We start from the raw sequence: 25,636 nt of genomic DNA, 5'->3' as shown, positions 1-25,636 counted from the left end.
GGATCAATGGCTTGCAGTTCAATCAAAACGAGAGTGTAAGGACCGAGTAAAGTACTGTACATATATTACATATATTACCATACATACGAGGGAAACAAAGCAAGCCCGAGCGAACGTACAGCGCTATACGCGGTCATTTGCCCTTGGTGCATCTCTCCCTTGCGCTGTCATGCATTGTAACATAACTTGTCATCCTCGCGCGTTTCCCGTATTATCCTCATTCATGGATGTTCGTCTCAGGACAAGCGCGGAACAACGCACAAAAAAAAACTCATTTATGAGTATCTGAACAGCTTTAAGCTGCGGCCGCTAAGTCTCCGGAAGCAACGATAATGGCGATCATGAGGCAGAGGATTAACCTTTCTTCGGCATCTGAGAGCAAAAGGCTCTAGAAGTCAAAAATATATATAAAAAGGGTTTTCAAAAACCCGATATCCTGAAACGGCTCTTGCAGGATGAAGAGCTGCCCCCGACCTGCCATGATAATTGGCGGATGAACTCGCATCGTGTCCGAGACTAATGGCAGGGTTTTTTTTATTTATCATATACGTCGAATCGTTGTTGTCTGCGGATGGTTAGATCAATTGAAGATTGGAAAGTCAGAGCATCACCCGTGTGGTTTACGTCTCATTGTGAACGAACCCACGAGCGGCGGCAAAGGGGTGGAAGTGGGAAGGGGCAAAGTATTCGTCCATTCCAAATTCCATCCAGAAGAATTTTATCTTCAATCGCGCTCCGGCCTTGATCTTTCTCTCAGATGTCTGACATATCATCCCCCAATACGGAATCTTATATTCTCCGTGCTAAGAAGAATGATTCTTCAATATTGTTTGCATGGAAAATAGTGAAATGATAATGAACGCATTTGAATAGTTTTTGGCCTTCCATGCTTCTCATGAATCATGGATCAGGGAATTACTTGCTACCCCTTCAATAATCAATTTGAGTGCCACATTTCTAGTCTGGGACCTCCTGCCTTTTGTCTTTTTCGGGGTTTGCTTCTTTTCATTTTTCGATAGTCGGATATAACCAATTCGATAGCCAGTACCCACCGATGTAGTCAGCAATAGGAAGATATTGTTGGACGTCTGAGTGATTGTATTGTTGGTAGCTATCTAGTGAGCGATATATGCTTGGTGCGGGGCGCTAGTCCGTACTAGGAAGCCTAGGGCTCCCACACCCCCCCTCGGACTAGCTACCGTGCAGCTATCCTATCTATCTTTCTCAAATCATTCAAATCCGCAATAATAATTAATTACAAAAAGCAGCACCTAGTTTCCTCATTAGGACTAGGTCTGATACATGAAATCAAATCCATCTTATTCATCTGTCATATTCATCATATCCTTATCCATCTTGTGAATAACTTGGTTGATCCTTCATAAGTTCATAGACATCCAGGGAAACTCCTGCAAAGAATCCATGGCCTGGCTGGCTCATGAGAATATCATCTTTATCCTTATTCTTCTTATCCTTTGCTGTCTTCAATGCCTTGATACATTCCTTGTTACGCTTCTTCCATTCAGCATTCGCGAGGTTCGGGTTCTTAAACCAGCAGTATTTAATGATATGGCCAGTATTGTTGCAGTAGTGGCACTGGCGTTCATCAAATTGTTCAGTGACAGGGCTCGCAGTGGAAGGATGAGTGATAGTAGCAGGCATGTTGATGGTGGCTCGCGTGGCCAGTTGATCCATCAAATCATCAAGGTTCAGATTCTGAATAGGGCCCTGTTTAGTAGCATAGAATTCATCCAGCTTCATTCTAATGAATTCCTGTTGCCAATCCCCCAATCCTAGAATGAATAGATCATGATAGGTACACTCAGCCCAGTTTTCTCCCAGAGATACCAGCTTTGCCTTAAGATCTCGGAAATTCGCAAGATAGGTGTGGAAATCGCTGTTCTTGAGGTGTAAATCTCTCATCTTTTTAGTGGTTAGAAGGCGTTCTTCTGCGCGAGATATAGCATAGCGTCGAGCGAGATTCTTCCATATAGTGGCAGCAAGATAGGCATCTTCATCCAATGGTCCCAGAGAATTGCGTACAGTGGTGTTCAAAGATTGGAAAATCCGGGTATAGAGAAGCTCATTTTTCCAATTCCAAAGCTCAATATCCAGAGGCACTGTGGTAGGAGGCACTGTTTCTCTCTTGATAAGAACATCTTTTGCCTGAATAAGATGAGCATTCACAAGGATTGAACTCTTCCATTCCAAGTAGTTGATGGATCCGTTGAGAATGATTACATGCTTTCCTTCCAGCTTGGCTTTGGCATCCTTTCAATACTCACTAATAGGGTCCTGAGTAGTTGACAGAGAGCTTGAGTTGCTCTCTAGCTTTTGTATGAGCATTTCCATTCGTTTGTCCTGTTTCTTCATATAATCCATCATCATTCGAATCATGGCGTTTTCATTCATTTGACCTCCAGTTTGAGATCCCATTTCACCCCCCCTCGGCATGGGAGTAGGTGTATCCTGCCTGTATTCTTCATTCATATCCATGTTGCTTGCAGGTGTATCCAACAATCCTGCAGTAGCTCGCGTTCTTGGAGGCATTTGTTTACCCCCCCTTTGAATCAATCTTTTCCCGCGATCAAAGCTTTCAAAACAGTTGCTTTTTGTCAGGTTCCTTCTGCAGTTCAGCGATGCAGCTCGCGAGACGTTTTATACCTCAGATAAGAGAAAAAGTAGTGATTGCGGAAGGTTTAATGAAAAAAAAAGCTATCCGGGCTATAACCTGTTGGACGTCTGAGTGATTGTATTGTTGGTAGCTATCTAGTGAGCGATATATGCTTGGTGCGGGGCGCTAGTCCGTACTAGGAAGCCTAGGGCTCCCACAGATATCACATGAAGCGGCCAAAGGAATAAGAAGAAAGAATGAAGCAAACAAAGAGGAGAATTAGCCTTTCGAAGTGGCCATCAAAACGAAAGGAACCAAGTGATAACAATCGAATTTACTTCGCGCCTAAAGTCAAACGCACTAATCCGCATGTATTATAGTCGATAGCTATGTAGGGCAACCTGAGCTGCAACCTTGAGAAAGTCCTTTAGCAGGTCTTGATTACACACAAAGCCAGGAACTCACATTGTGCAGTTGGTTTCACGGCGCACCGGAGTAAACATGCTTTCCATCCTTCATGAAGCCAGCGACGACTACCTGACCTTCTTTACTAACCAGCCAATGCGCGAAATACTTTGCAAGCGGAGGCTCATCGCTCACTAGGAGATGAGCAGGCATAAGGAGCGGATCATCTTCCTTGTCTGGTCCCTTTTTATAGATGGTGAGGTTGTTTTGGACCTCGTGAGGGACCGAGAGAGAAGCTCCCCAGTCTGTAAGGGTGTACTCTCCCAACCTTACCGCAGTCGTCAGCGCTTGGATTGGATACTCTGCGTTCTCGTGGTACCATGGAGACTTTGTTTGAGCCCATGGAGCCTTTCATAGTCGACAGTCAGTATGTATGTGTCTATGACCTCCAATCGTTAGAGGGCTCGCCGGCGGGGACTTTACCTCGCCAATTTTAATCCACAACTCCGACTCCTTGATATTGGGGGCGGATTTACCGGCTCAGGGACTTTACATTCTTGCCAGACTCAGCTACAGAGTAAATTGATTGAAACATTTCCTCCACGCTATCACTGCTGTCGAGTTTTGCCCGGTTCGATGGTGGGCCGACTAGTAGGAAGCGCTCCCGGAAGGCATAGTAGCTGGGATTTCTAGCAAAGTTTTGGTCAATGGCTAACTGTTCTGCGGCCGCGTGATAGGTGATACACGCGTCGACGGTACCATTTTTCATATAATTGATCGACTCCGTCATATCGCTCTTGCACCAAGCTACTTTAAAAGGCGATTTCCCCTGGGAAACCTTGAACTGGGTGAAGGCGTCTGCAAGCGCTGTTACAAAGGTCACTATTCGCAAGAAAGACGTGAAGGACCAGAAGGGGCAAGAAACACCGACAAAGGCCACGGACAATAAACCATACGTACCCTTTATTAAGTGACTTTGACCGGGGCACCATTTCCTATTTTGAGCCAAATGCGCTGGGCTTCTGCGTAACCACTTTTATACTGTTCCGCAGGTTGAACCTTCTCAGTGTGCCATCCTGTCGGTGGTCGGATGATTTGCCAGGGGGTGCTATTGAAGTCTAAACGGCTGATGGTATTTTCAGTCTTCGCTCGGTGCAGGTATTTTTCTACCGCGATTTCGAAGTTGGCAATCTCTCCGCTAACTTTCTTCCATGAGGTTCCACTGACATGTTTATATATCCCACCATTTTGGCAATGCTTGAAGACTCCTTCCATGCCTGCTGCAATCTGGATGGCGTGCGAATCCATGTCGCAAATTCTGGTCCAATGAATGGTACCATGGTACTGGAAAACTTGGTCATTGTTATGGCGCATATAGAGATGTCCTCCGCCTGCAGCAATTTCGGAAAGGTGACCATTAGCATCAAGGTGGTGCCAGGTGCTATTATACCTCCAAGCAGTACCATCCATGTGAAGTTGGTATAAGCATCGCCGTCTACGGCAAGGTCCTTGAACCGGGGACTTTTGTCAATGGGCTGCCAAGTTCCACTTGTAAAAATGGTTTGAGCCAGAAGCCCAGATCTTGGCTGCGCCCTGGTTGATTAGACTCCATGAGCCACCCTCGCGAGAGTGTACATAACCATGCTGGTCGATCGCCGCAGGTAGACACCGTGGTCATTTGCCACTATTTGGGCATTTTTGGCGTTGTCATCAAGCGTCTTCCAGTAATATACTGGCCGCCCAATGTATCGCTGGACTGCGCTATTGCTGGGTAGCTGATAGCACTCATTGCCGTTGGTAGAAATCTGGACAACCGCCACGGATGGGGATTATTTAGTATAGTTAAGAAATGAGTTAAGGAATGAGTTGCAATTGTTGCCTGTTGAATAGAAATTTGTTCAAGCACGACCACATGTCTGGCAGTTGCGCAAGATATGAGCGGAGACCTACCCAAACTTATAGACACAGCCATCAGGCGCCTCGGGTTTTCACGCACGTATAGTGCGCTTCATCATGATAGATTTGTCATCACACAAGGTGTCCAACCCTGGCAATTTCTCAGCCAGCCTTCATGAGCTTGAACACGACATAGCATGGGAGGACGAAGGAAGGGGCATGCTTCTCAACCCGGTGAATGGTTCAATCCAGTAGTTCTGGCTAAACTCCTGTCCTCCTCCTCCTCTGCAAAGATACCCAATGAAGCCAGCCACTGATCAAGGACAGAAATATCTCACTTCGTTTGGCAAGGTTGGAGGGTCAAGGGCTGGCTGAATGTAGACTTTCCACACTCGAAATTCTCTATATTAGGCGCGAGACGCGCACTTCTTCAGTACTCCTCGGAGGTGTAATGTGGTTGCTTCAGGCGCTGCATCAAAATTGTTGTGGAGCTCGTAGAGTATTCGTCAAAGCATTCATGATGCTTCTCGCTGCCAGGTAATCCTCCCACATCAGGGTAGAACAACTATGTGGCCAATAGCCACTAGGTTCATAAAGAAGGAAAATTTGTTAGTTACCCGTGAAGAGTTGAAATTGGGTAAGGTGGTCTCGAACGCCCTCTTGAGGAGTCCAACCATCCCGCAAAGTAGAGAACTTTAGCGGAGCTGAGGATTTCTATCCAAGCGCAATGCCGAAAACCAATGAAAGCCAACGACGGACTCATGGAAGTCAACAATCTCATCCTTTGAAAAAAGAGTGGAAAGATGAAAGAAAAATGAATAGGGCGTTTGTGCTTGTGAGCTTGACTCGACTTTCGCATTTCCCATAACTAGCTCGCTTCCATTGAAGGATTGTGACAAATAAACATCTTCAGCACGCACGCTTGACGAACAAAATTGCGCGGAGATCAAGGGTTCTAGGGAAGAACTGATACCCGGGATAGTAACACACTGAATTGATCATATCTTTCTTGGTGGATGATGTATTGAATTGTAGCCGCTTCCCAAAGAGCCTATGACCTGAAAGCAATGAGCAACTGAGCTCATGCTGCTTTGGCCATGGAGGGGGGGGCGCTTCATCCTTTGTGTTCTGTGAACCTGCTGACATATTTCCGAGATAGTAGTTAGTTAGTTACTGCGTAGAAGGATTTCGCAACTTTCGCAACTCTTGCCGAGCAGAAAGAGAAATAAATGAAAATCAAAATTGGGAAAGTCCAGGCATCATAAAAGACAGCAGTCTGACCTCACTCCTTCCCTCAAATCACATGATCGAGAGGTTCAGCCCCTGATTTCGTGCAGCAAGGCGCGGGTACACTCCTAGTGGACGTCATCTGGAATTTCTGTCCAAACCCTCGCACGAATCTAATATTTTCTCTCCCGTCTACTCCAAATTTGCCAATGCCCCTAAAATCAAGGTTATCGCTGCGGCTGCGGGAGTAGAGTAACATATCCACAATCCGTTGATCCGATACGTGCACCATTTGGATCCATGCATTAGTTTTGCGGGATATTTTCGCCTTCTCTTCTTCCCTCCAATGATTCGGGCCATAGAGGCTCAGAATGCGAAAAAACATCCCTGGCCATCAGAATCTATTGCCAAGTCGAGATGGATCAACTCCGGGCACTTCGTTCGCGGCGGCTGATTGGCCCAGCCATCTTCTTCGCGCTCGTTCGCGCTCATGCTAGAACGCTTGTCCCAGCCGCAAAAAATTACGTGCTTCCTCACATTCTTCTTCTTATTATTATTATTATTCGTCTCTTCTTCTTCTTATTATTATTATTCGTCTCAACGGCTTTTTCCCTACAGGTCCAAAATTAGCATCGGAAGGAGGAAGAGTTAGCCCCCAAAAAGCAACAAGGGCGGATAAACGAGAAACACGTTGACTCATCACGGCATACCGGAATCAAAGTCACCGTCAACAGACTCAGTAACAACCATGCCACATATCCCTGGAGGTAGGAGATCCGTCGAGGGCACTGATACAGAGCGCGGCAACTTGCATTGCGCGTCTGCCTGGCGGGACGCTCTGCGCTCTGGCTAGATCGTTATGCGACATATCAAATTTTCTTGCAAAGAATTCATTTCTGTTGGGGACTGCGATAATTGCATGCTGGATTACAGCTACATGCTTAAGTGCCGAATAGTTGCCATTTTAAGCCCAGACCAAAAAAGATTAAACCCCAGTCTCGTGTGGTACAAATGGCCAAAAGTATCAAGGCGTGTGCACAAAGAAAAGCGTTCGATTCGCCGCCAGAACCAGTCTTTGCGACCTCCAAGAAAGCTGTGTTAGTGTGTTAGTCTTATTGGTTAACTTTGGCGCTAAATGCCGGTAGAGGCTCTCGAGTCCACACAGCTCGGAGCAACCCCGGGAAGGAGGTTGATCAATATTGGCGCTAGACGCGGGGCGGGCTGCATGATCTCTCGTATTGTTCATACGATACATACAATGATACCAGTATGTATGTATCGCCAGGACGAGCCGTTATTTCCATTCTAAGTTCATTTATACACTCTTCTAGCTGGCTTCATGTGGACGAAGAACGTTGTTGGTTGGACGGGGTTCTGGGTGCCTTGATTAAGCGCTATTAAAGAGCACTCGGGCAGCAGAAGTGATCAGGTTTATTAGCTACGGGAATAGATCTATTTTGTAGATCCTCCCTTCTACCACCAGGGTTGCGACAACTTACGATGCTTTACAACCCCAGAGACTTGAATGCCGAATCCTCGATCGCAGTGTCCAATGCAACGGTGTATGTATATCAGGGGATAAAGAGGACAATCTGTTGACGATCACTCCGCGCAAGATGGTTACTGGCAGGACCTAGCCTAGTAGTAGGTGGTGTGCCCAGTATCCAGGCATCTAATAAATATATGATCAGCGGTCAAAAATATGCGACAGGAGAAAGGGCACGGCACCCTTTGGCTGTATCTACTCCCCCACCTCACAGCGCACCTTTTATTGAATGAGTACGCATGTCTCGTTTCTTTGAGGTAACTTCGCATGACATCAAGCACGTATAGAGGGCGGTTTCCCACCAACAGGAGAAAAATATCCGTTCAAAAGAAGTTGAAATGACTAGATATATAGTCTTGCGATCCATCAAGCAATGTCCATAGCAAGGGCCGTCTTTCAAGCTGATAACTATCCCTCCTGTTCTCTCTACCAAGCCCAAGCTCTAGGGTATAGAAAATATGTATTAATCTCGATTCGCACTTCCTATATGGTAGGACCAAAACCAATGAAAAGCAGGTTACTTGTACGTGCTACCAGTTGCACTTCCCGCCAATATAATGTACATACTATACGATCTCGATCCAAGGCATGACAGCATGTAGTATGAGCGGTGGGCCCGCCCTGGTAACATCCCATATCCAGCTAGCTATATGCCAACAACATCATCGTCATCGTCAGATAGAGATAGGTCGGACATCCGCTCCAGTGGCACCCACCCTATTTACCTAGCTGTGGACGGCTCCGGTAACTATCCGTTAGGGATAGTTTTACAGAGTTATATAAACTTCTTAAAGAAAGCCGTTCGGCCCAAATACCTTTAACTACCACTCATTTGTTTCCTGTAGGTAGTTAACCAGCTTAAAAATGAAATGTGTCATTACGTTGCTTTACTTCGTGAAATCATGTCAAAGAAAGAAACGAACATTAAAAGAAGATTTCCTCAAAAGTCAGCTAGCTAGCTTGCTTGATTAAGTTAACGCCTCCCCCGCCTGTCAAAAGCTCGTCCGTCCTGCAGGAATACCCTAATGCAGGCCGCCCTCCCAAAAAATAATAAAAATGAAACAAAAATAAAATAATATTTCCGACGCAAGGACAAAAATAATAATATCTCCGACGGGACACTGTACGCTGTGTGTGTGTGTATGCATGTACCTTACCCTACAAAGAAAAGAAGAGAAAGGGAAGAAAAAGAAAAATATGACATATCACACACCTCCAACCTGAGAAAATAAATACTAGTTTAAACCTAGAAAACCAATATCCCACCTAACCAACCAACCAACCTTCCGAGGCTCTGTTACCAATTTAATTTAATTGTGGGTTGCCATGAGATTGGGAAAAGACCAATTACCTAGCTAGGTATAACTACTTCGCAGATCCAGTATTGTTCGTACACTTTTTCTTTTTGAAAGACAACACCGTCATGATTGTTCGCGTCGTTTTCCAGTCGGCAGCCTACTCGAGGGTTAAAAACAGGCGGTTTTGATTCCAAATCATTATTTATTTAATAATAATGGATCGATGCTCGTGCGTGTTGTCTGTTTCGCTTTCTCTGTCTCTGCGCTATGAGATAGGTATGATATGTGATGTTATATTCTGTTAAATAGGGGAGGATTTTTTAACCAACAAAACATTAACTGGGGAGGAAAATAAAAGGAAAAAGAAAAAAAAGAAAAGAGAAAAAAAGAAAAAAAAGAAACGCTTGAAATGCTTTCACCAAGAAATGATAGACGACGAAGCAATGAAGCAAGAAAAGCAAAAGCCATTTAAAAAAATCAAAAATCAAAAAAATCAAAATCAACATCAACATCATCAAAATCATAAACATAGCAGCACTCTCTCAAATAGGTAAAGAGGGCAAATCTCTCTCACTTTGCTTTACCCACTCATTCCATCACATTAAATCTGCCATGGTAGTTAATGTCATAATCGGTAATATATGGTTTCGGTTTGTGCAAGTTATGTAGATGTATATATATATATAAGCCCCAAGGGAGTGAGTATAGGAGTGAGGGTAGTGAGTAATGTATATCTCTGTATTTCTTCTTTGTCATTTTCTTCCCCCCCTCCTCTGTTTGTTTCAAACCAAACAGATGTCAGTATCGCAGTATTTCAGAATTTCAAAACGGGAAAAGAAAAAAGAGGGAAAAAAAAAAAAGAAAAGAAAAGAGAAAAAAGAATTACGGATATAATATGATATGATGATATGGGCATGAAACAAGAAGAATAGGAACGGGTCATCAATCTTTCCCCTGTAGAGGGAAGAACCAAAACAAATTTCAGCAAAGAGATTCGATCATTGACCAAACAAATAAATAAATGACTAAAAGATATGCCCACGCCAAACGATCTCGCAAGGTAACAAAAAGCAACGGAATTTGGACATTTGGAAATATTCAGAAAAAAAATAAAAATAAAAAAACGCCATGCTAGATTGATAGATCGATAGATCAATAAGATAGCATAAGTCAGGTATCAGGACTAAAAACGAAAAAAAACACAAGTGGGATAGAACGAGCAAATATATATATATATAAAGGAAAAACGCTATCATCATCGGGCGACGGACTGCGAAAGGATTAGGGAAAGGAAGGATGAGTATAGCTTTCTCACCCCTTCCTCTCTCCCACCTTATCCGTCGAAAAGAGAATAAAAAAACCCTCATTAGACACACGCACACAGACGGACACACACAAAATAAAAGACGAAAATCAAGAAAAACAACATGACAAAAAGGACAAAAAGGACGTGACAACGAGTGCGGAGTAGAGTAGCGCCATGTTTCAATAACGAAAGTAAGTACCTCTGCGAATCTTTGGGAGGGTTGGGTCTGGTGGAGTAGGGATATGTAAATGGGGGTGTGGATGGAAATGTCAAGGAGTGGAACTATATGTAGTAAGATATAATATGGAAATGGATATGATGTAATGTATATAGCGGAGGGACCGGTTATGTGGTGAAAACTTATTTCTTGATTTTCCTTTCACTAAATCGTTTCCGTCGTTGATGGGGATGAGTAGAATACCTCCCGCCCCGAATGCTGGGGGGTGTGGGAGGTAGATGGGGAGAAGGTATCCTGTCATGTATATGTAGATTTGGTCAAGGAGATCAGGAGGACGTTTTGTAAGCCGTGTTTATGAAATATAGATATATGCAGCGGAGAAGCTGACTTTTTCGAAGGAGTGGGTAGATGTTTTGTATATATATGTGTGTGTGCGTGTGTGCGTGTGTGTGCGGGTGGAGAATTGATATGCTTAATGGGTATGAACAAGAGCATCCCGGAAACATCTGAATCATGCCCGAAACCGGCTTGACCTGAAGGCGGTAATATCGATGGAGATAGAAGATATCGACGAGCCATCGTCGACCTCGATGGCCGCCACCAACCCATCCGGTGCCCGCTTCTCGTCTCCATTCAGCGTAGGCGCTGGCGCGAGCCTCTCCACTTCCTCCTCCTCCCCCTCTCCCACCATGAGAGCTTCCGCAGTCGCCTTCGCAGCCTGCCCCTTCTCCGCCTCTGCCTCCTTTTCTAACCGTTCAACCTCCACCATTGCCAGTTCCAGAACGGTAGCGAACCGTTCCTTTGCCTTCTCCAGTTCTAGAACACAATCTCCGCACCGCAGGAATTGATGAGCGGCCGATTCGCACAGGGACTGTGCCAATTCCAACTGTTTATCAACGAGATCAAACCCAGTTTCCTTGATGACTGGCTTACCGAGTTTCGACGGTGGATCGAGTGTATCGAGGGGATTGCGGGCGCCTTCTCCTGGTCCTCTTGTGGTTGACTTTCGCTTGGCGTGATCCAAGAACTTCAGACCGAACCCGGACTTCATCATCTGGCTCATCCGGCCTTTTCGAATATTATTCCTAGCACCTCCAATATCTCTCACCAATTTCTCTAGGGTCAATTGAGTCTCTGAGTCATAATGGACGACAACGAGCTGGCGGGGTCGGACTATTCGATCCGTCCCTGCAGATTTCGAAGTTGCTATATTCCGCTTCCGTTGGTTCAAATCATTTGGGTAGTGTTTCGACATTCTCAGCAGGGTGATAGGGTCCATGTAGTCCTCATTGATTTCTTCGACGGCCTCCTCGTGTTCATCTGCCTTCTTGGAGTCCTTCTGGGAACCTTTATTGGAGCCGCCAGCGCCTTTTATCGAGGGGTGCATGTCATCTGGTTGAATGGAGTGTTCCGAGCTATTCTTCCTCCGTCGAGGTTTTGTAGCAGCTTCACCCGAGGCCGCGAGCCTGGCATATTCCGCAGTAAACTCAGCATGTTTTGCCTTTGTGTGTACGGCCAGGTCAGTAATTCGAGTGACCCATACGGGGACGTTCTCTGAAATGAAGGTGAAGCACTGTAGCGCATCCACTGAACGGTCAGCCATCATGTGCGGGATTTAAGAAACGAGTGGTTCTAGAGGCGAATTGGAGAGACGAGGATCGGGGATGATCAGAGTCTCAGGGAGAATGTCGTGGTTCGTAAAGTCATCGAATTATATTAAGTACGTGGATATATATCTATCGTCAGGTAGGGAAGAAGAGGGGGGGATCGGGAGGGTTGAGAACCGGACTGTTCTTCTGCTTCGTCTTCTTATTCCAGGAAGCACATTGAAGGCTTTCCAGTTCGAAGTCGTAGAAGTAAGATGAATAAGTAATAATAATGGTGGTGATTTAAAAAAGGACGAGAGAAGAAACCACCGGCAGGGTGCGGCGAATATGTTTGTATGTATGTGGAGGAGAAAAGAAGATGGGAGGAGGAAGAAGAAGATGGGAGGAGATGGGAGGAACTGCAAGAAGATGGATGGAGCGATTGAACGATCCGGGGCACACAAAGAGAAACAAGACAGACAAGACAGACGGACGGTCACTACCAGACTTCTCCTCGCGGCGACAAGCACGGAGCCAAGCCCAGCGCCTGCCCTCTCGCAGCGGCAGCAGCAGCAGCAGCAGCAGCGGCTCCAATAATACTAATAAATTAGTCGGAGTGCCCAGCGCAAGCTTGTACTGTGGAGTCGGCGCTAGGCCTGGATTGCCCCCCCAGTGGTCGTCGTGCGCTGCGGTAAGCCCGGGACTAGCGCTGTCATAGCGCTGTCATAGCGCTGTAAATAGCCTAGGGGTTCGGTATACCTTGAGGTACTGTACCGGACACTTCGCTGCACACGGCGGGAAGCGAGAGTGGGCTAGGCCCGCCAGGGTTTCTACCAGGGGCATACATAGTATGATGGACGTAATGTACAGTAACATCTATACGCGGGTAACGGAGGGTATTAATGATGACAGCTAAATACACGCTACGGCACCGGGATATGGAGGCCTTCATTTAGCTCCAAGCCAAACCGCCTAAACAACCTAAGCCGGGGGGGAAGCTGCAAACCAAATCCCGAACACACCCCAGCGCCAGCCGCGGAAGCAGGACTGTTGAACCCGCTGCAGGTAAGGACGGGGGCAGGGGTCGGTAGATTAGACGACGCCTTGCCGCTTCGGGCTGTTGGTGCCCGTACAGTCTGTACTGTCTGAATATTCCCCGTAATTTATTTGCCATACTATACTTTGCCCTTCTGTCATTCTGATTGGCGCTATTCCTAACGATGATGATTTCTGTGGACTTTTTTCTTCTCGTCACGTTTTGTTCCCAAGACCCATTATGGACAGAGTGCGCCCTAATCGTGGGGGGAAAGAAAGAGTCAACTCTTTTTTTTTTTTTTGCCCCATTATTAGCTTCTATTACAGCGTATTGCTCTACCTACCTTACCAGCTTGATGGAAACGGATGGAGAGGGAGAGAAAATGGGGCAGAACCTCCCTCCCCTCATATACGCAACTCCTTCCTCCCCACAGCCAACACATACGCAGCGTAAGTTCCATAATAATAAATAGAAATAGACCTCCTCCATGACTATGGTATCGTGCTCTTACAAATGGGAAAGGGTTTGTCTGTTTGTCTGTTTGGACTGCTCAAAAATGCATCCATCGATATACCATGGCTCAAACAGGGCCCAAGATTCGCGTGGCCGGATCGCTACTCATACCACAGGACGGGACAATCAATCCACCACTTCAACAACGGGCATCAAAAATTAAGGCGGTGAATTTGGCTCTCGAAACTACCCGCATCCATCCGTCCCCAGATCGTAAAACTGTATGGAGCAGGCAAATCATCATGATCATCAGCAACAGTAGTAGCAGCAGCAGCAGCGGTGGGAAAATGACAAAAATACACTCCTCAAACCACACGGAATCTCGCATGGGCAGGGATATGAAAAAAAAATTCTCCGTCACCAGCTTCCGTGCACGCCAATGCTCATCATCATCATTAACAAATTTTAACTCTAGACAAAATACTGTACAATGCTACTGCTGCATTGTCAGAAAAGAAAAAAAGAAAAAAAAGAAAAGAAGAAAATTTACTCTCCATAATGCATGCGATTTGCCCTCTGCCTCCAATTACAGTATAGTATGAGACTAGAAGCACAGAGGGAAGAAAGAGAAGGAAAAAAAAACAAGACAAACTAAATTCCAGCTTGCATCACAGAAGTTACTGTAAGTTAACTACTCCATCCGTTCAACAACCATGAGTGGTGCTTTTGTCCGGGTACATACAAAGTGATGGATGGGGTGCTAACGGCTCGGACTCCGGCGGAGTCTCTGCAGCGACGGACTCGAGCCGGCGGTGGTGCCATTAATATTGTTCTCACAGCCAGCCAGCCTTTGAACCCAGGTGCGGGACGGACGGGTGCGGCCTGAACCAGTCTGATATAGGAGGGCTTCCGGGGATGACTCTGTGAACTGGAAAAGCTTTCAATTTTCTTTTTTTTTTTTTTTCTCTTACGTCGTCTTTTATCAATGGATGATCACCCCTCTGGAGATTCCCTCTTTTTCATTTCTTCTTGTGAACCCGCCTTCAGCACTGACTTCCGCTGCAAGGCAAACAGTTTCAGGGGGAAAAATCGCCTCAGTGTGAAGGAAAGGAGTACAGAAATTGAGACATAAAGACATTCAGACTGCATGGTCCTGCCCCGTACATCCGTAGCAGAAACTCTGACGATGTCTTGTCTAGTATGTATGCACGCAGGACGCTGAGTGTCCATTCGACGATGTACTACTGTATCTTACTAACTCTCCTAGGCATCCCCTACGACTACGACATAGTGGTATCCATACCCCTCCATGCTCCTTGCATGACTAACTACGCAGTATGCGAGGTCGTCGAGAAAATGAAGCACGTTCAAGGGTTCCTTGCTCTCTCTCTCTCTCTCTCTCTCTCCCTCTCTCCCTCTCTCTCTCATCTTCTGTCTTAACTGCCTTTTCGAAAACCGACAGGCAAAAATACCCCTCCCTTTGCTACTACTGGTGAGAAAACATCAAATGGTCGAAATGGTTTATTAAGTTACCAACCAATCAAAAAGCAAAACAGCCCGCTTTATCGATGACTTATCTTCATCATCAACATTTCATTTTATTTCTTTATTTATTTCGCCATAATATCCAATAATGATAAAACTCTATTAAAACCTGTTGGCCCTTACGGCCGTTGCGGTTAGCGATCCCACTAGATCACGTGACCCACCACTATAATATGTTCCTGTAGATAGATCTATCAATACAACCTTCAACTATTCTACAGGTTATAGCCCAGATGGCACATTTTTCTTTTTAGAATGTTGTACCAACACATTTTTGACACAGATAGTTCACCTTTTTTGGAAAGACTCTTACTCTTTATTAGAGATATTCCATTTTCCCTGAATCTGTCAGTCAGTGAATTCATATACTTTATTTTTTTTAAGAAAGTGCATTCTCCATTGTGAAGGATATCACTTTTTATTTTTTTTTTTTACACATCTAGAAGAAGCAGAGTCACCTTAATATGAGTGATACACCTGTTACTTCAGAGTTCAGCTCAAGGCTCAGGATCACACACTTCACTAGACAACTCATTGATAGAATGATCACTCATTATGAGAAAGCTTCTGACTTGCAAGATAAGGCTGAGATCAGTTTTCACCAGAGTATGGAATTTGATGATAAGACAACAGAGGAACTTCAGAACAAAGAAAAGCAGAGTCAATCTCAACATTCATCTGCAGAATCTGTTCATTTCAACTCATTGAATTCTTCACTATTCTTCATCCTTAGAATGCTGACTTTTAATGATGATCTGAATCAATCTATCTATTGCACTGCAGGCAATCTTATGAATCTTATGCAGATGATGCTATGAAATCAGATGACTGCAGCTGAAATCACTCAACATCTCACTACATCTGCACAAAGAGACATCACAAGGAATGAGTTGTGGAAATACCAGAAGGAAGTCAAATATGCACTAAACATCAAATCAGTGACCACATTTAATGACTCTAATTATGAAGCCTGGCATGTTGATATGTTGACTGATGCAGAAGTTATTGATGAAACTGACATTCTATTGAGAACTTAACAAGAATTCTCTTTTACATGTCATATCAACTCTGAGAAGTGAAGAATCCGTTTCAAGTCTCTATATAGGCATATGCTATTGAGTCTTGTTGGAAACATTTGAACTACTATTGAAACCTTGAAAGCTGACAATGCTGCAGCTCTGTGGGACAAGATCAATGTGAAATATACAATATCACTGACAGAGAAACAAGTTAATGTCTTCAAGAAATTGATAAAATTACAAGTCAAGAAGAATGATTATCTTACTTTTCAGAGATGTTTTCACTATCTTGTTGTCTGTCACAAGGAGCTCTGTCAGAGCACTGAGAATATATATCATGATCTCTTTCTCAACAATCTACAAGATTATCAAAGACTGTTTGTCAAGACACATTTGAATGAGTTTTTCTTCACTGATCAGGGACTCATTATCAACATTAATATTGATAATTTGATGAAGCAACTGATCAATTGTACATTCAAGAAGATCATTACTAAGTGGAAAAAGCAGTCTCAGGCTGATTCTGTGACTGTGAAAAAGAACAAGGACAAAGATAAGAACAAAGATAAGGACAAAAGCACATCTGTATGAAAGTGCATTCACTGCAGAAGATATGAACATACTGTTGATAGGTGTTTTATCTTACACTCTGATAAAAAGAGAAAGAAGAATGACAAGAAGAATGACAAGAAGAAAGAGAAGAAGAATGACTTAATGAGTTCTCAATCAGCAGCAAATGCAGCAATTATGAAGATTGAGTTCTATTTCTCTTTCACAGTCACTGAAAAACCATTCTCTAGATCTTGGTATTTGAACACATGTGTAAGCCTGAATATGACAGATGAGCTTCATTCTTTCTCAAATATCAAACCTTTTAATGATAACATCTCTGTCAATTCTGCCACTGAGGGAACTGGGTTTGTTAAGAAGATTGAGACTGTCACCTTGAAGATTGAGAGTGATGATGTTAACTTGCAGAATGTTCACTATATTTCTAATATTACAGTTAACCTGCTCTCATTTGTGAAGCTTGAAGATCAGAGATTTCAATTTACATTGTCTTTCACTATTCCCTCTTTTTTCATTTGCAGAGTCTTAAACAGTGTTATTTTTCATGCAGTCCGGACTGCTCAGAACAACATATATAAGATTGATGAATGAGAGTTCAATGAGAATTTCAATCATCTGAACAGGGCAGTCAAGTATATTGCAATGATGTCTCACAAGTACAATTTTGATTGAAAAGTTGATCTTTCTGTGGCTGCTGTCACTACTGTTAATAATGTTGATTCTGCAGACATGAATACAGATCTCAAGACACAGACATCAAAGATATCAAAGACTCTTTTGAATTGACATTACAATCTCAGTCACATTCACACTGATGCTATAATTGCTATAGCCAAGAATTCTCATACTGAAGTCATAATTAAGGGTTCTAAGACTAAGTTCTTTTGCAAGAAATGTGTCAAGGCTGATATGATGTGAGATTATTTGAAAACACTGATGTCTAGATCTATCTGACTCATTGAGAAGGTTCATATTGACCTTGCAGGTGGCAGATGTACATTGAAAGACCTCTCTGATCACTTCTTAGAGTTTCACCAGAGAATCAAATACTGAATGCTCATCACCTGTGATGCAACTCACTATCATTGAGTATATTTTTTAAAGTTCAAGGATGAAGCTGTTCAATACTTTGAGTTATGACTCAGATTCATAAGTAATCTCAGGTATACAGTCTCTGCTTTTCTATGAACTGATATTGATGATGTTTTCTGATCCACATGTATGCACACAGTTATAGATTCATATGATATCAAATAAGAACTAACAGCATCACATTCATCACATCAGAATGATGTTTCTGAACATGAAATCTGCACTATCATAGAACAGGTTAGAGCTGCTCTTTTGAAAGATAATCTTTCTAAGAAGTTCTGAGCAGATATTTTAGAGACAGTGATTGCAATAATCAATAATACTCTCACATCTACAGTTCTTTATAACTTGAAATTTTGGCCCTCTACTGCAGAGATCTCTGTAGTTCCAAGTTCATATAAGATTTCTTGATGTGCACTTACAAATACCTCACTGAATGTAAGGCATTTTTGCTGATTGAGTGCAGAGGTTTTTGTTCACTTGCATGAATCTCAGCAGCCCGCAGATAAGCTTTCTTCACATGCTGATTTCTATTATATCATTGAATTCAGTGGCACATCAATATATCATCTATGACATTCTGAATCTGACAAGATTATTGTCAGTAGTGATGTGAGGTTTCTGATTACTGAAAAACCAGTTATCACATCTGTGGCATTCATTAATAATGCCAGTGAACCAGAACCTGATATTCATCTGGTTGATGATGAAGATGCTCTCAACATTGATAATTCAAATTCTACATAGTTGCAGCCTGTGAAATCACTGGCTACTTACACTTCAAGCCTCATTACAGACAATCTCCTGAAGTTCTACAAGAATGCCACATCTCAGTCAGAGAGGGTAGAAGATTATTGAAAGAAGTTCATGTAATGCAAGATTACTGACCTGAAGAGACATAATACATGAAGTTTGATCCCTAGATCTGACATCTTAAGAAGTGAATCAATTGCTCCAGGCTGTTGAGTGTTTCTTGAGAAAGATAGGCCTGTGGACCCGAATACTAATCCTGATAATATTCTTAGAAAATCGTGTTGAGTGATTTGTGATAACTGACTTAAGAAGAATTCTAGAGAAGAGATCTACACTTCTGTCATCACTAATACTGCTAATTGTATTCTTTTTACAATAGCAGCACTACACAGTTGAACACTCTGTCAAGTGAATATAGTGATAGCATATCTTCATAAGTGTCTCACTAAGAAGGTCTATATGAGACAATTCACTGAATTTGAGACAGGTTCACTGAAAACACTTGTCTGCATGGTTGAGAATAGTTTATATGACCTGGACCCTGCAGCAAAGATCTGGTATGATTACTTAACAGCTCTGTTGAGTGATCTTGAATTTACAGTCAGTGCTCATGATTCAGCACTCTGGTATCATACATTCAGATATCACCTCTATATAATGATCTACATTGACAATCTCAACATCATATCTGAAGCTTCTGAGAATGCTGATTGACTAGTGAGTATGCTCAGTGAGAAATTGAAAGTTAAGAATCTACATCAGTCAACCAAGTATTTAAGTATGAAGATCAATTGTTCAGACAAGAGAATTGATTTGATATATTGTTAATATATTAAGTGTCTTGTTGAAGATTTCTATCTTAATGATGCAGCTGTTGTCAGAATATCTATGAAGAATGGATTTCACATTGATAATTTCCCTATATCTGAGAAAGAGGCTGATTTCACAATTCAGTGATATCAACATGGTGTGAGTTGCTTATAATATCTTGCAGTCAAAACACATTCTGATATCACTCATACTGCCTCACTACTCACTTAACAGAATGTTGATTCAACACCTCAATATTGAAAGGCTCTATTACATGTCATACATTATTTGAAAGAGATCATGAATCTGGGCATTTTCTACAGACATGGTCTGTATGAGAGGTTCATTTCTACTGATCTTTTCATTATCCCTGATTTCCTTGATGATTTCTACCTACTCTTCAGCTACTCGGATTCTGATTGAGCCAGCCCCTTGAATGGTGATAGGAAATCAACATCTGGCTACATTTTTAAGCTTGCAGATGGCCTGATTTCATGGCATTCAGTGAAGCAACCTTGTGTATCTCTAAGTTTCAATGAGGCTGAATATGTGGCTCTTAGTGAGGCGGTCTGCGAGGCAACATGGATCTGGAACCTCATGATTGAGCTTGGCTTCATCACTACATCTCTGATACAGATCCTCACTGATAATAAGAGTGCTATAGATCTCACAAAGGTGGCAGCCATTACAGCTCAAAGCAAACACATTGACACATGTTTCCATTTTTCATATTGACAGTTGAATCAGGGGGTCATTGATTTAGAATACATTCTCACCGCTCAGATGGTGATGGATGAACTCACTAAATCCCTAGGCAATGTGACATTTGCGCGATTCATGGTTTTGCTAGGTCTTACAGGCATAAAAGTTGAGAATGTTTAATTTTACATTTGTATTTGATTTTGACAGACTATCTTGGTGGTTTGGGTGTTTTTGTATGTGATTCTTGTTATCTTGAGGGGGGGTGTTGGCCCTTACAGCCGTTGCGGTTAGCGATCCCACTAGATCACGTGACCCACCACTATAATATGTTCCTGTAGATAGATCTATCAATACAACCTTCAACTATCCTACAAAACCTTCACCCATATTCTTCTAATATAACTATCATTTTTATTCATCGCATACATATTCTACCTATCAGCCCCCGTCGACAACCGCGCTTGATGAGGTTCGAGGGAGTGAGAGATATTATTATTAACTTCTGATGATGATTATTAGTACACTTCATCTCATCTCACCTTTTTCTCTCCTCTCTCTTCTCCCAGCCAGCAGCGTCCGAAAGAAGGAAGACAGACGAGAGCGAAGAAGAAAAAGGCCGCAGCGGGGAAGAGGAGGGGAAATAAAAATAAAAAATGAAAAGTCATTCTTATTATTGGCCCCGGGGCCACACACGGCCGCCCGGCCACATACATGCATACGCCGTACATGCACACTTGTGGACATGGGCATGGCCATGAACGTACGATGTACGGTAGTGTAGTTACAGTACATCAGAAGGAAGGGAGGGGGGGAGGGGGGGCGGCGCGCGGTGTTACAAACTACTACTATTATTATCCTTGTCCGCGATCTGACTTAACAGCCCCTTATTATATGTCTTATTGTTTGAAGCAGTGTGTGGGAAAACCAATAAATAAATATAATAAATCATAAGTAAATCATAACGGGACAGAGACAGACTACGACGCAGATGGAAGTTGCTGGGGTGCCTCGTGGAAGCCATCAGCAGCATCAGCGGGAGGGAGAGGAGTGCAAGGGGGGAAGAGACAAGGTTGAGAAGTCGAGCCCTGAACCTTGAGCCTTGAGGTGAGGCGAAGGAAGGGCACTAAGGCCTAACTGCCGGGGTTCACAGATGCGGAAAAGACGATCCATTATTGTAGTTATTGAGTGTTGAGAAGAGCTGAAGTCAAAAAGAGAAGCAGATGCTTGTTTTGGCCCCAGTTCGTCTTCCCCAAGGAGAACAACGGCATGCGTGGTTTGATTGTTGATTATTATTATTCTGTGAACCATGTCGCAAGGTATGATTTTGGAGAATCTGCCGTCAACCTATCTGTACTCTGTGCTGTCCATACCTACAACATACCTAGGTAATCGGTAATCAGTGAGTGGTTGGCATCCATTGCATTGCTATATCATCGTTACTATTTACCTGGATGGAAAGAAAAGGTATGTATTTACCCCCATCCCCGCCCGTCCCCTTGAACAAATGTCACCTCATACCAAGACAGGGTTACGAGAGCAAAATGCACGGAATGCTTGACGCATAAATTAAATGCTTGTCTGTTGCAACAACCGGTTTTTTTTTTTTTTTTTTTTTTTTTTTTTTTTTCCCTCGTTCCCTTAGTTACCCGCTCGCTCAATTTTAATTTGACAACCAAGCAAGTGACCACACCAGCATCAGCATTGCTGCTGATATGATTTATGAAAACCCCGTCTGAGAAAAGTCGAGTCTAGCGGTCGATGTCGATCCAGGATGGGTATTTCTCGTTCCGTTTGCCTCCCCTTATATTACGGGAATTTTGAGGGGTGGGGGATTTGGGGATGGGAGTTGTTAAAATCATCTATCTATATCCATCAATTTTTTCAAACCCCCTCCCTAACTATCAAGACATTATGACATTTGCATGGCAGCGCATGGCATGGTGTGCCCGTCCCAAATGCGCGGCATCGAGGCGCACGTTCTCTCTATTATATATCCAGTTAACCACAGACATGGTTTTATATATTATTTACCATGCGGGCGATGCGTGGTATTGTGATGCGGTGCGTTATTGTGGCGGACGTATTGCTTGCGAAAACAGAATTTTCCCAATGAAAATTAGTAGCAAAACACCACAAAAAAATCAAAATATCCGCATTTCTCTAGAATCATTCAACAAGCCTCAATCGCTCGCTTGCGCTTGCTTATTCAGCTTGAAAAACACGCTGTTTAATCCCTCGGGCGAATGTAATGAGATATGAACAACTGCACATGACTTGTATAGGTGAATTCCATGTAATCCACAGCTGTTAATATGTTAATAGAGAATAATCACATAGATGAAAAAAATCAATAACACTGTAGTAGTGTTATAGAGTAAATATAGAAGCTCTAAGTAAGTAGACTGGCCGCCGGGACCATGAATTTCATGTTTGGTCCCATTTGGTCTGGTCTCATACATTTCTTGGCGTGAATCCCGCTGGGACTAATCATTAAAAAAACATGCAAAGTGACTATATATCAGATTTCAAAATGAGATCATGACTTAGAAAAAATAAGAAAGTGGTCTCATTTGATCTTATTTAGTCTCATTCTTGACATAAAGTTACTATTTTTAGACATTTTAAGGTTTTTTTTAGACTATTTTTAATTTTTTAAAAAGTAACACTTTTTAATAATACTTAAATAAGATTTAAAGTTATTTAAAGTAATATAAATAATTTAAATTGAGAAGTGAAAATCATAATCTTATTTGAAAAATGTAATAAGAGTAGATAGTAAGTCTCACTGAAATAGTATAAAACTACTATTTAATGTTAAAACTATGTAATGAAATCAGTTAAATTAATAATAAAACTATTAAATATTCTTATTCTAGTCTCAGATATTATTATATAATCAGTCTATAAGTAAGATGTAATTAAATATCAGACAGCTTATATAGAGAATATAGTAATTATAATTAAATAGTAAGCATTTGAAATATCATAATTTAAATCTATCAATTCTTAAAATATTAAAGCAGATGAAATGACTGAATATAAGTAGAGAACTATTGAAAAATTAAAAAAAACAGCTCAGAAATAATGAAATTATAACTAATAATAGTATAAAGTAAGTTCAGTAAGCTCTAGAGACTTAGTAGTCTGCACTGTTTATTAATCTACTCTTACTCTACTCTCAGCAGTCTCAGTAGTCTATTAACTTATCTATACTTATCTCTTAGTAGTCATATCAGCAGTCTCTCAATGTGTGAATATCTGAATATAGACTATAACTACTGATAGAACAGATTATTAAAAATAATAGTAAGATTATTATACAGCTGTAAGAGATAAAGCTTAAGAGAGATATAATACTATATAAGAAGAATTTTAAGTCTTAGCTAAAAAGAGTAATAAATATAAAATTAGTATTTACTTATAACTGTGATATTAAAGTCACTTTATTATACAGCTTATATAAGAAGAACTATAATCTATTTATTAAGTATATTATAATGTCTGATATATTAAAGAGAGTCTATATAAATTATTATTATAATTCACTGAATAAATAGTATAGTTTGTAATTTAATAAGTAATAAATTATTTCTACAGTATATAAATTCATTAGTAAAATATATGTATAAAATATATATACTAATATATAAATAATAGAGAATTAGTAGACTACTGCTCTTATTAATATAACTACTGTAGAAGAGAATAAGAAGAAGAAGAGAAAGAAGAAGAAGTAAGCTATCAGTATAAAGTTAGATTAGACAGTTAAGCTGTTCAATTCAGTTAAAAAGAGATAATATAATATTTATAACTCTGAAGAATAAAGAGTAGAATAATAAGATAAATAATAGTAAGATTATAAAGTTAAAGTTATTATAGCTATAAGTAAAAATACATCAGTTCTATAAGATAGAGAAAGAGATGAAGTATTTATATAAAGAGTAAAGTGAGACTGTAAGTCTGTTATAAATAACTCAGTTTAATTAATAGAGTATTTTCACAGATATTACAGTTCTGATTAAAAAATTTGAAAAATAGAGAGTAATGTAAGCAGGCTGTATAAGTCTGATAAAATATTATAACTTTTTTCTTTTTTTTAATAGTTAGTATTAATTTAAAATGATAGTTTTTTATATATTCAAAGATCTCTATTTTAATATCTGAAAATAATATTCTAAAAATAATAAAGAAAAAACAGCAGTAGTAGAAGAATTAATTAAGAAACTGTAGAATCTTTAAATATATCTTATTTAATATATATCTTCTATTATTCTTATTCACTAGAATAGTCAACTGACTGATATCTATAGTTTAAGAAAGTATAATATATAGCTGATTATATAAAAATACAGAGTTTTTGAGATTAATATTAACAGTATAAAGAGACTGTCTCTGAGACTTATTAATTTTTATTATAAAGTATAAATGAACTGAAAACTAATAGTGAGTTATATTAAATAAAATCTTAATAAATTAAGTATATAGATTAATCTGCAGCAGTATATGAACTGAACTCTTATATATATTAGATATAATCTTCATCTTAAGTAAATGAGTTATTATTTACTAAATAATTATTCTTATATTATTGCAGAGCTCTTCAGATAGCTGAAGATTATACAGAAATATAATAAAAGTACTCACTTTTAATTTTAATATAAATAATAACAGAGCTGAATAGTTAATAATAGTCAGATATTTATAGAAGAACTTCTTACAGCTCAGAGTCAGATTATCTATATAAGCTATATTTATAGTATAGAATATATGAATATTCTCTGATATAATTACTATAATCTATTCATTAATATAAAATATATTCTGATTTAATACAGTGAGAATAATATAACTTTTAAAGTAATTAAAGTGAACTGCTACAGTTCTGAATTAAGCTGTAGAAAATACTTTCTTACATAGTATACTGATATTAGTGACTTAATAAATATATGATAAAAGAGTAATACAGTTAATATAGTTTGAATTATATGATATTTAATCAAGTTAATTTATAAATATTATATTATTATTATTCATAGTAAGTCTTATATTTCTTATAAAGTAGAGTATAGTTAACTGCTGTTATATATATAAACACTGTAGATAAGCTGTAATAACTATAGTATAAGTATCACATAATATAACAGACAGAGTCTGTGTAAAATCACTATTAAATATAATAGAGATATTATTAAAAAGCTTATCTAATAAATATAAATCTTAAAGAAGATAGTTAATAATTCTTATATAATAGACTGTTGCATCTACAACTGTTGTTCTCACTGCATCTACAACCGCTGTTCTCTCCTTCACCTTTTTCAAAGCATTCTCCGGGATGCGCGGATGTAATTCATACAGCAGGTAGAATGATAAACACTTGAAGACTGTATGCTGTTGAATCTGCATGACTAATAGTGCCTGTCTGAGATATTCATCTTATAGTCTTATAGGCTTGCTTACTAGATATTTTATTAGCATGTTATCTAAGATTCTATTCAAGTGTTTTATCTTCTTATTCATCTGTGAGTGATATGACATTGTTCTACAATGTCTTATCTATAACTAACTTATAAAATGCCTCATCACTTCTTCTATAAGATTCA

At 40.8% G+C, this 25,636-nt stretch overlaps 6 protein-coding genes across 6 annotated transcripts; 2 read left to right on the top strand and 4 right to left on the bottom strand.

The window, feature by feature from the left end:
* Positions 1 to 1,270: 1,270 nt before the first annotated feature.
* Positions 1,271 to 2,544, bottom strand: BDCG_04122 (uncharacterized protein). The gene is made up of 2 exons (XM_045419791.1): positions 2,286 to 2,544; positions 1,271 to 2,261 (listed from the first exon to the last, which is right to left on the bottom strand). The coding sequence occupies exons 1-2, from the start codon at positions 2,494 to 2,496 to the stop codon at positions 1,348 to 1,350; spliced, it is 1,125 nt and encodes a 374-aa protein (XP_045276020.1). The 5' UTR covers positions 2,497 to 2,544; the 3' UTR covers positions 1,271 to 1,347.
* A 550-nt stretch (positions 2,545 to 3,094) lies between these two features.
* BDCG_04121 (uncharacterized protein) lies at positions 3,095 to 4,327 on the bottom strand (the record flags this gene model as incomplete). The annotated part of the gene is made up of 4 exons (XM_045419790.1): positions 3,095 to 3,427; positions 3,573 to 3,886; positions 3,980 to 4,014; positions 4,062 to 4,327. The coding sequence occupies 4 exons, from the start codon at positions 4,325 to 4,327 to the stop codon at positions 3,095 to 3,097; spliced, it is 948 nt and encodes a 315-aa protein (XP_045276019.1).
* Positions 4,328 to 6,021: 1,694 nt separating this feature from the next.
* On the bottom strand, positions 6,022 to 6,715 carry BDCG_16857 (uncharacterized protein). The gene is made up of 2 exons (XM_045426045.1): positions 6,197 to 6,715; positions 6,022 to 6,043 (listed from the first exon to the last, which is right to left on the bottom strand). Exon 1 carries the CDS (start codon positions 6,525 to 6,527, stop codon positions 6,210 to 6,212), a length of 318 nt encoding a protein of 105 aa, XP_045280751.1. The 5' UTR covers positions 6,528 to 6,715; the 3' UTR covers positions 6,022 to 6,043; positions 6,197 to 6,209.
* A 2,426-nt stretch (positions 6,716 to 9,141) lies between these two features.
* BDCG_04120 (uncharacterized protein) lies at positions 9,142 to 12,757 on the bottom strand. Its single transcript, XM_045419789.1, has one exon. It carries the CDS (start codon positions 12,074 to 12,076, stop codon positions 10,982 to 10,984), a length of 1,095 nt encoding a protein of 364 aa, XP_045276018.1. The 5' UTR covers positions 12,077 to 12,757; the 3' UTR covers positions 9,142 to 10,981.
* A 326-nt stretch (positions 12,758 to 13,083) lies between these two features.
* BDCG_04119 (uncharacterized protein) lies at positions 13,084 to 14,528 on the top strand. Its single transcript, XM_045419788.1, has 3 exons — positions 13,084 to 13,541; positions 13,615 to 14,227; positions 14,339 to 14,528. The coding sequence occupies exons 1-2, from the start codon at positions 13,277 to 13,279 to the stop codon at positions 14,145 to 14,147; spliced, it is 798 nt and encodes a 265-aa protein (XP_045276017.1). The 5' UTR covers positions 13,084 to 13,276; the 3' UTR covers positions 14,148 to 14,227; positions 14,339 to 14,528.
* A 1,026-nt stretch (positions 14,529 to 15,554) lies between these two features.
* Positions 15,555 to 16,127, top strand: BDCG_16856 (uncharacterized protein; the record flags this gene model as incomplete). The annotated part of the gene is made up of 2 exons (XM_045426044.1): positions 15,555 to 15,779; positions 15,915 to 16,127. The coding sequence occupies 2 exons, from the start codon at positions 15,555 to 15,557 to the stop codon at positions 16,125 to 16,127; spliced, it is 438 nt and encodes a 145-aa protein (XP_045280750.1).
* Between the last annotated feature and the right edge of the window lie 9,509 nt (positions 16,128 to 25,636).

This window comes from Blastomyces dermatitidis, assembly GCF_000003525.1.
Source record: "Blastomyces dermatitidis ER-3 genomic scaffold supercont1.4, whole genome shotgun sequence".
Lineage (NCBI taxonomy): Eukaryota > Fungi > Ascomycota > Eurotiomycetes > Onygenales > Ajellomycetaceae > Blastomyces > Blastomyces dermatitidis.
This window is presented reverse-complemented; position numbering and strand designations above follow the sequence as displayed.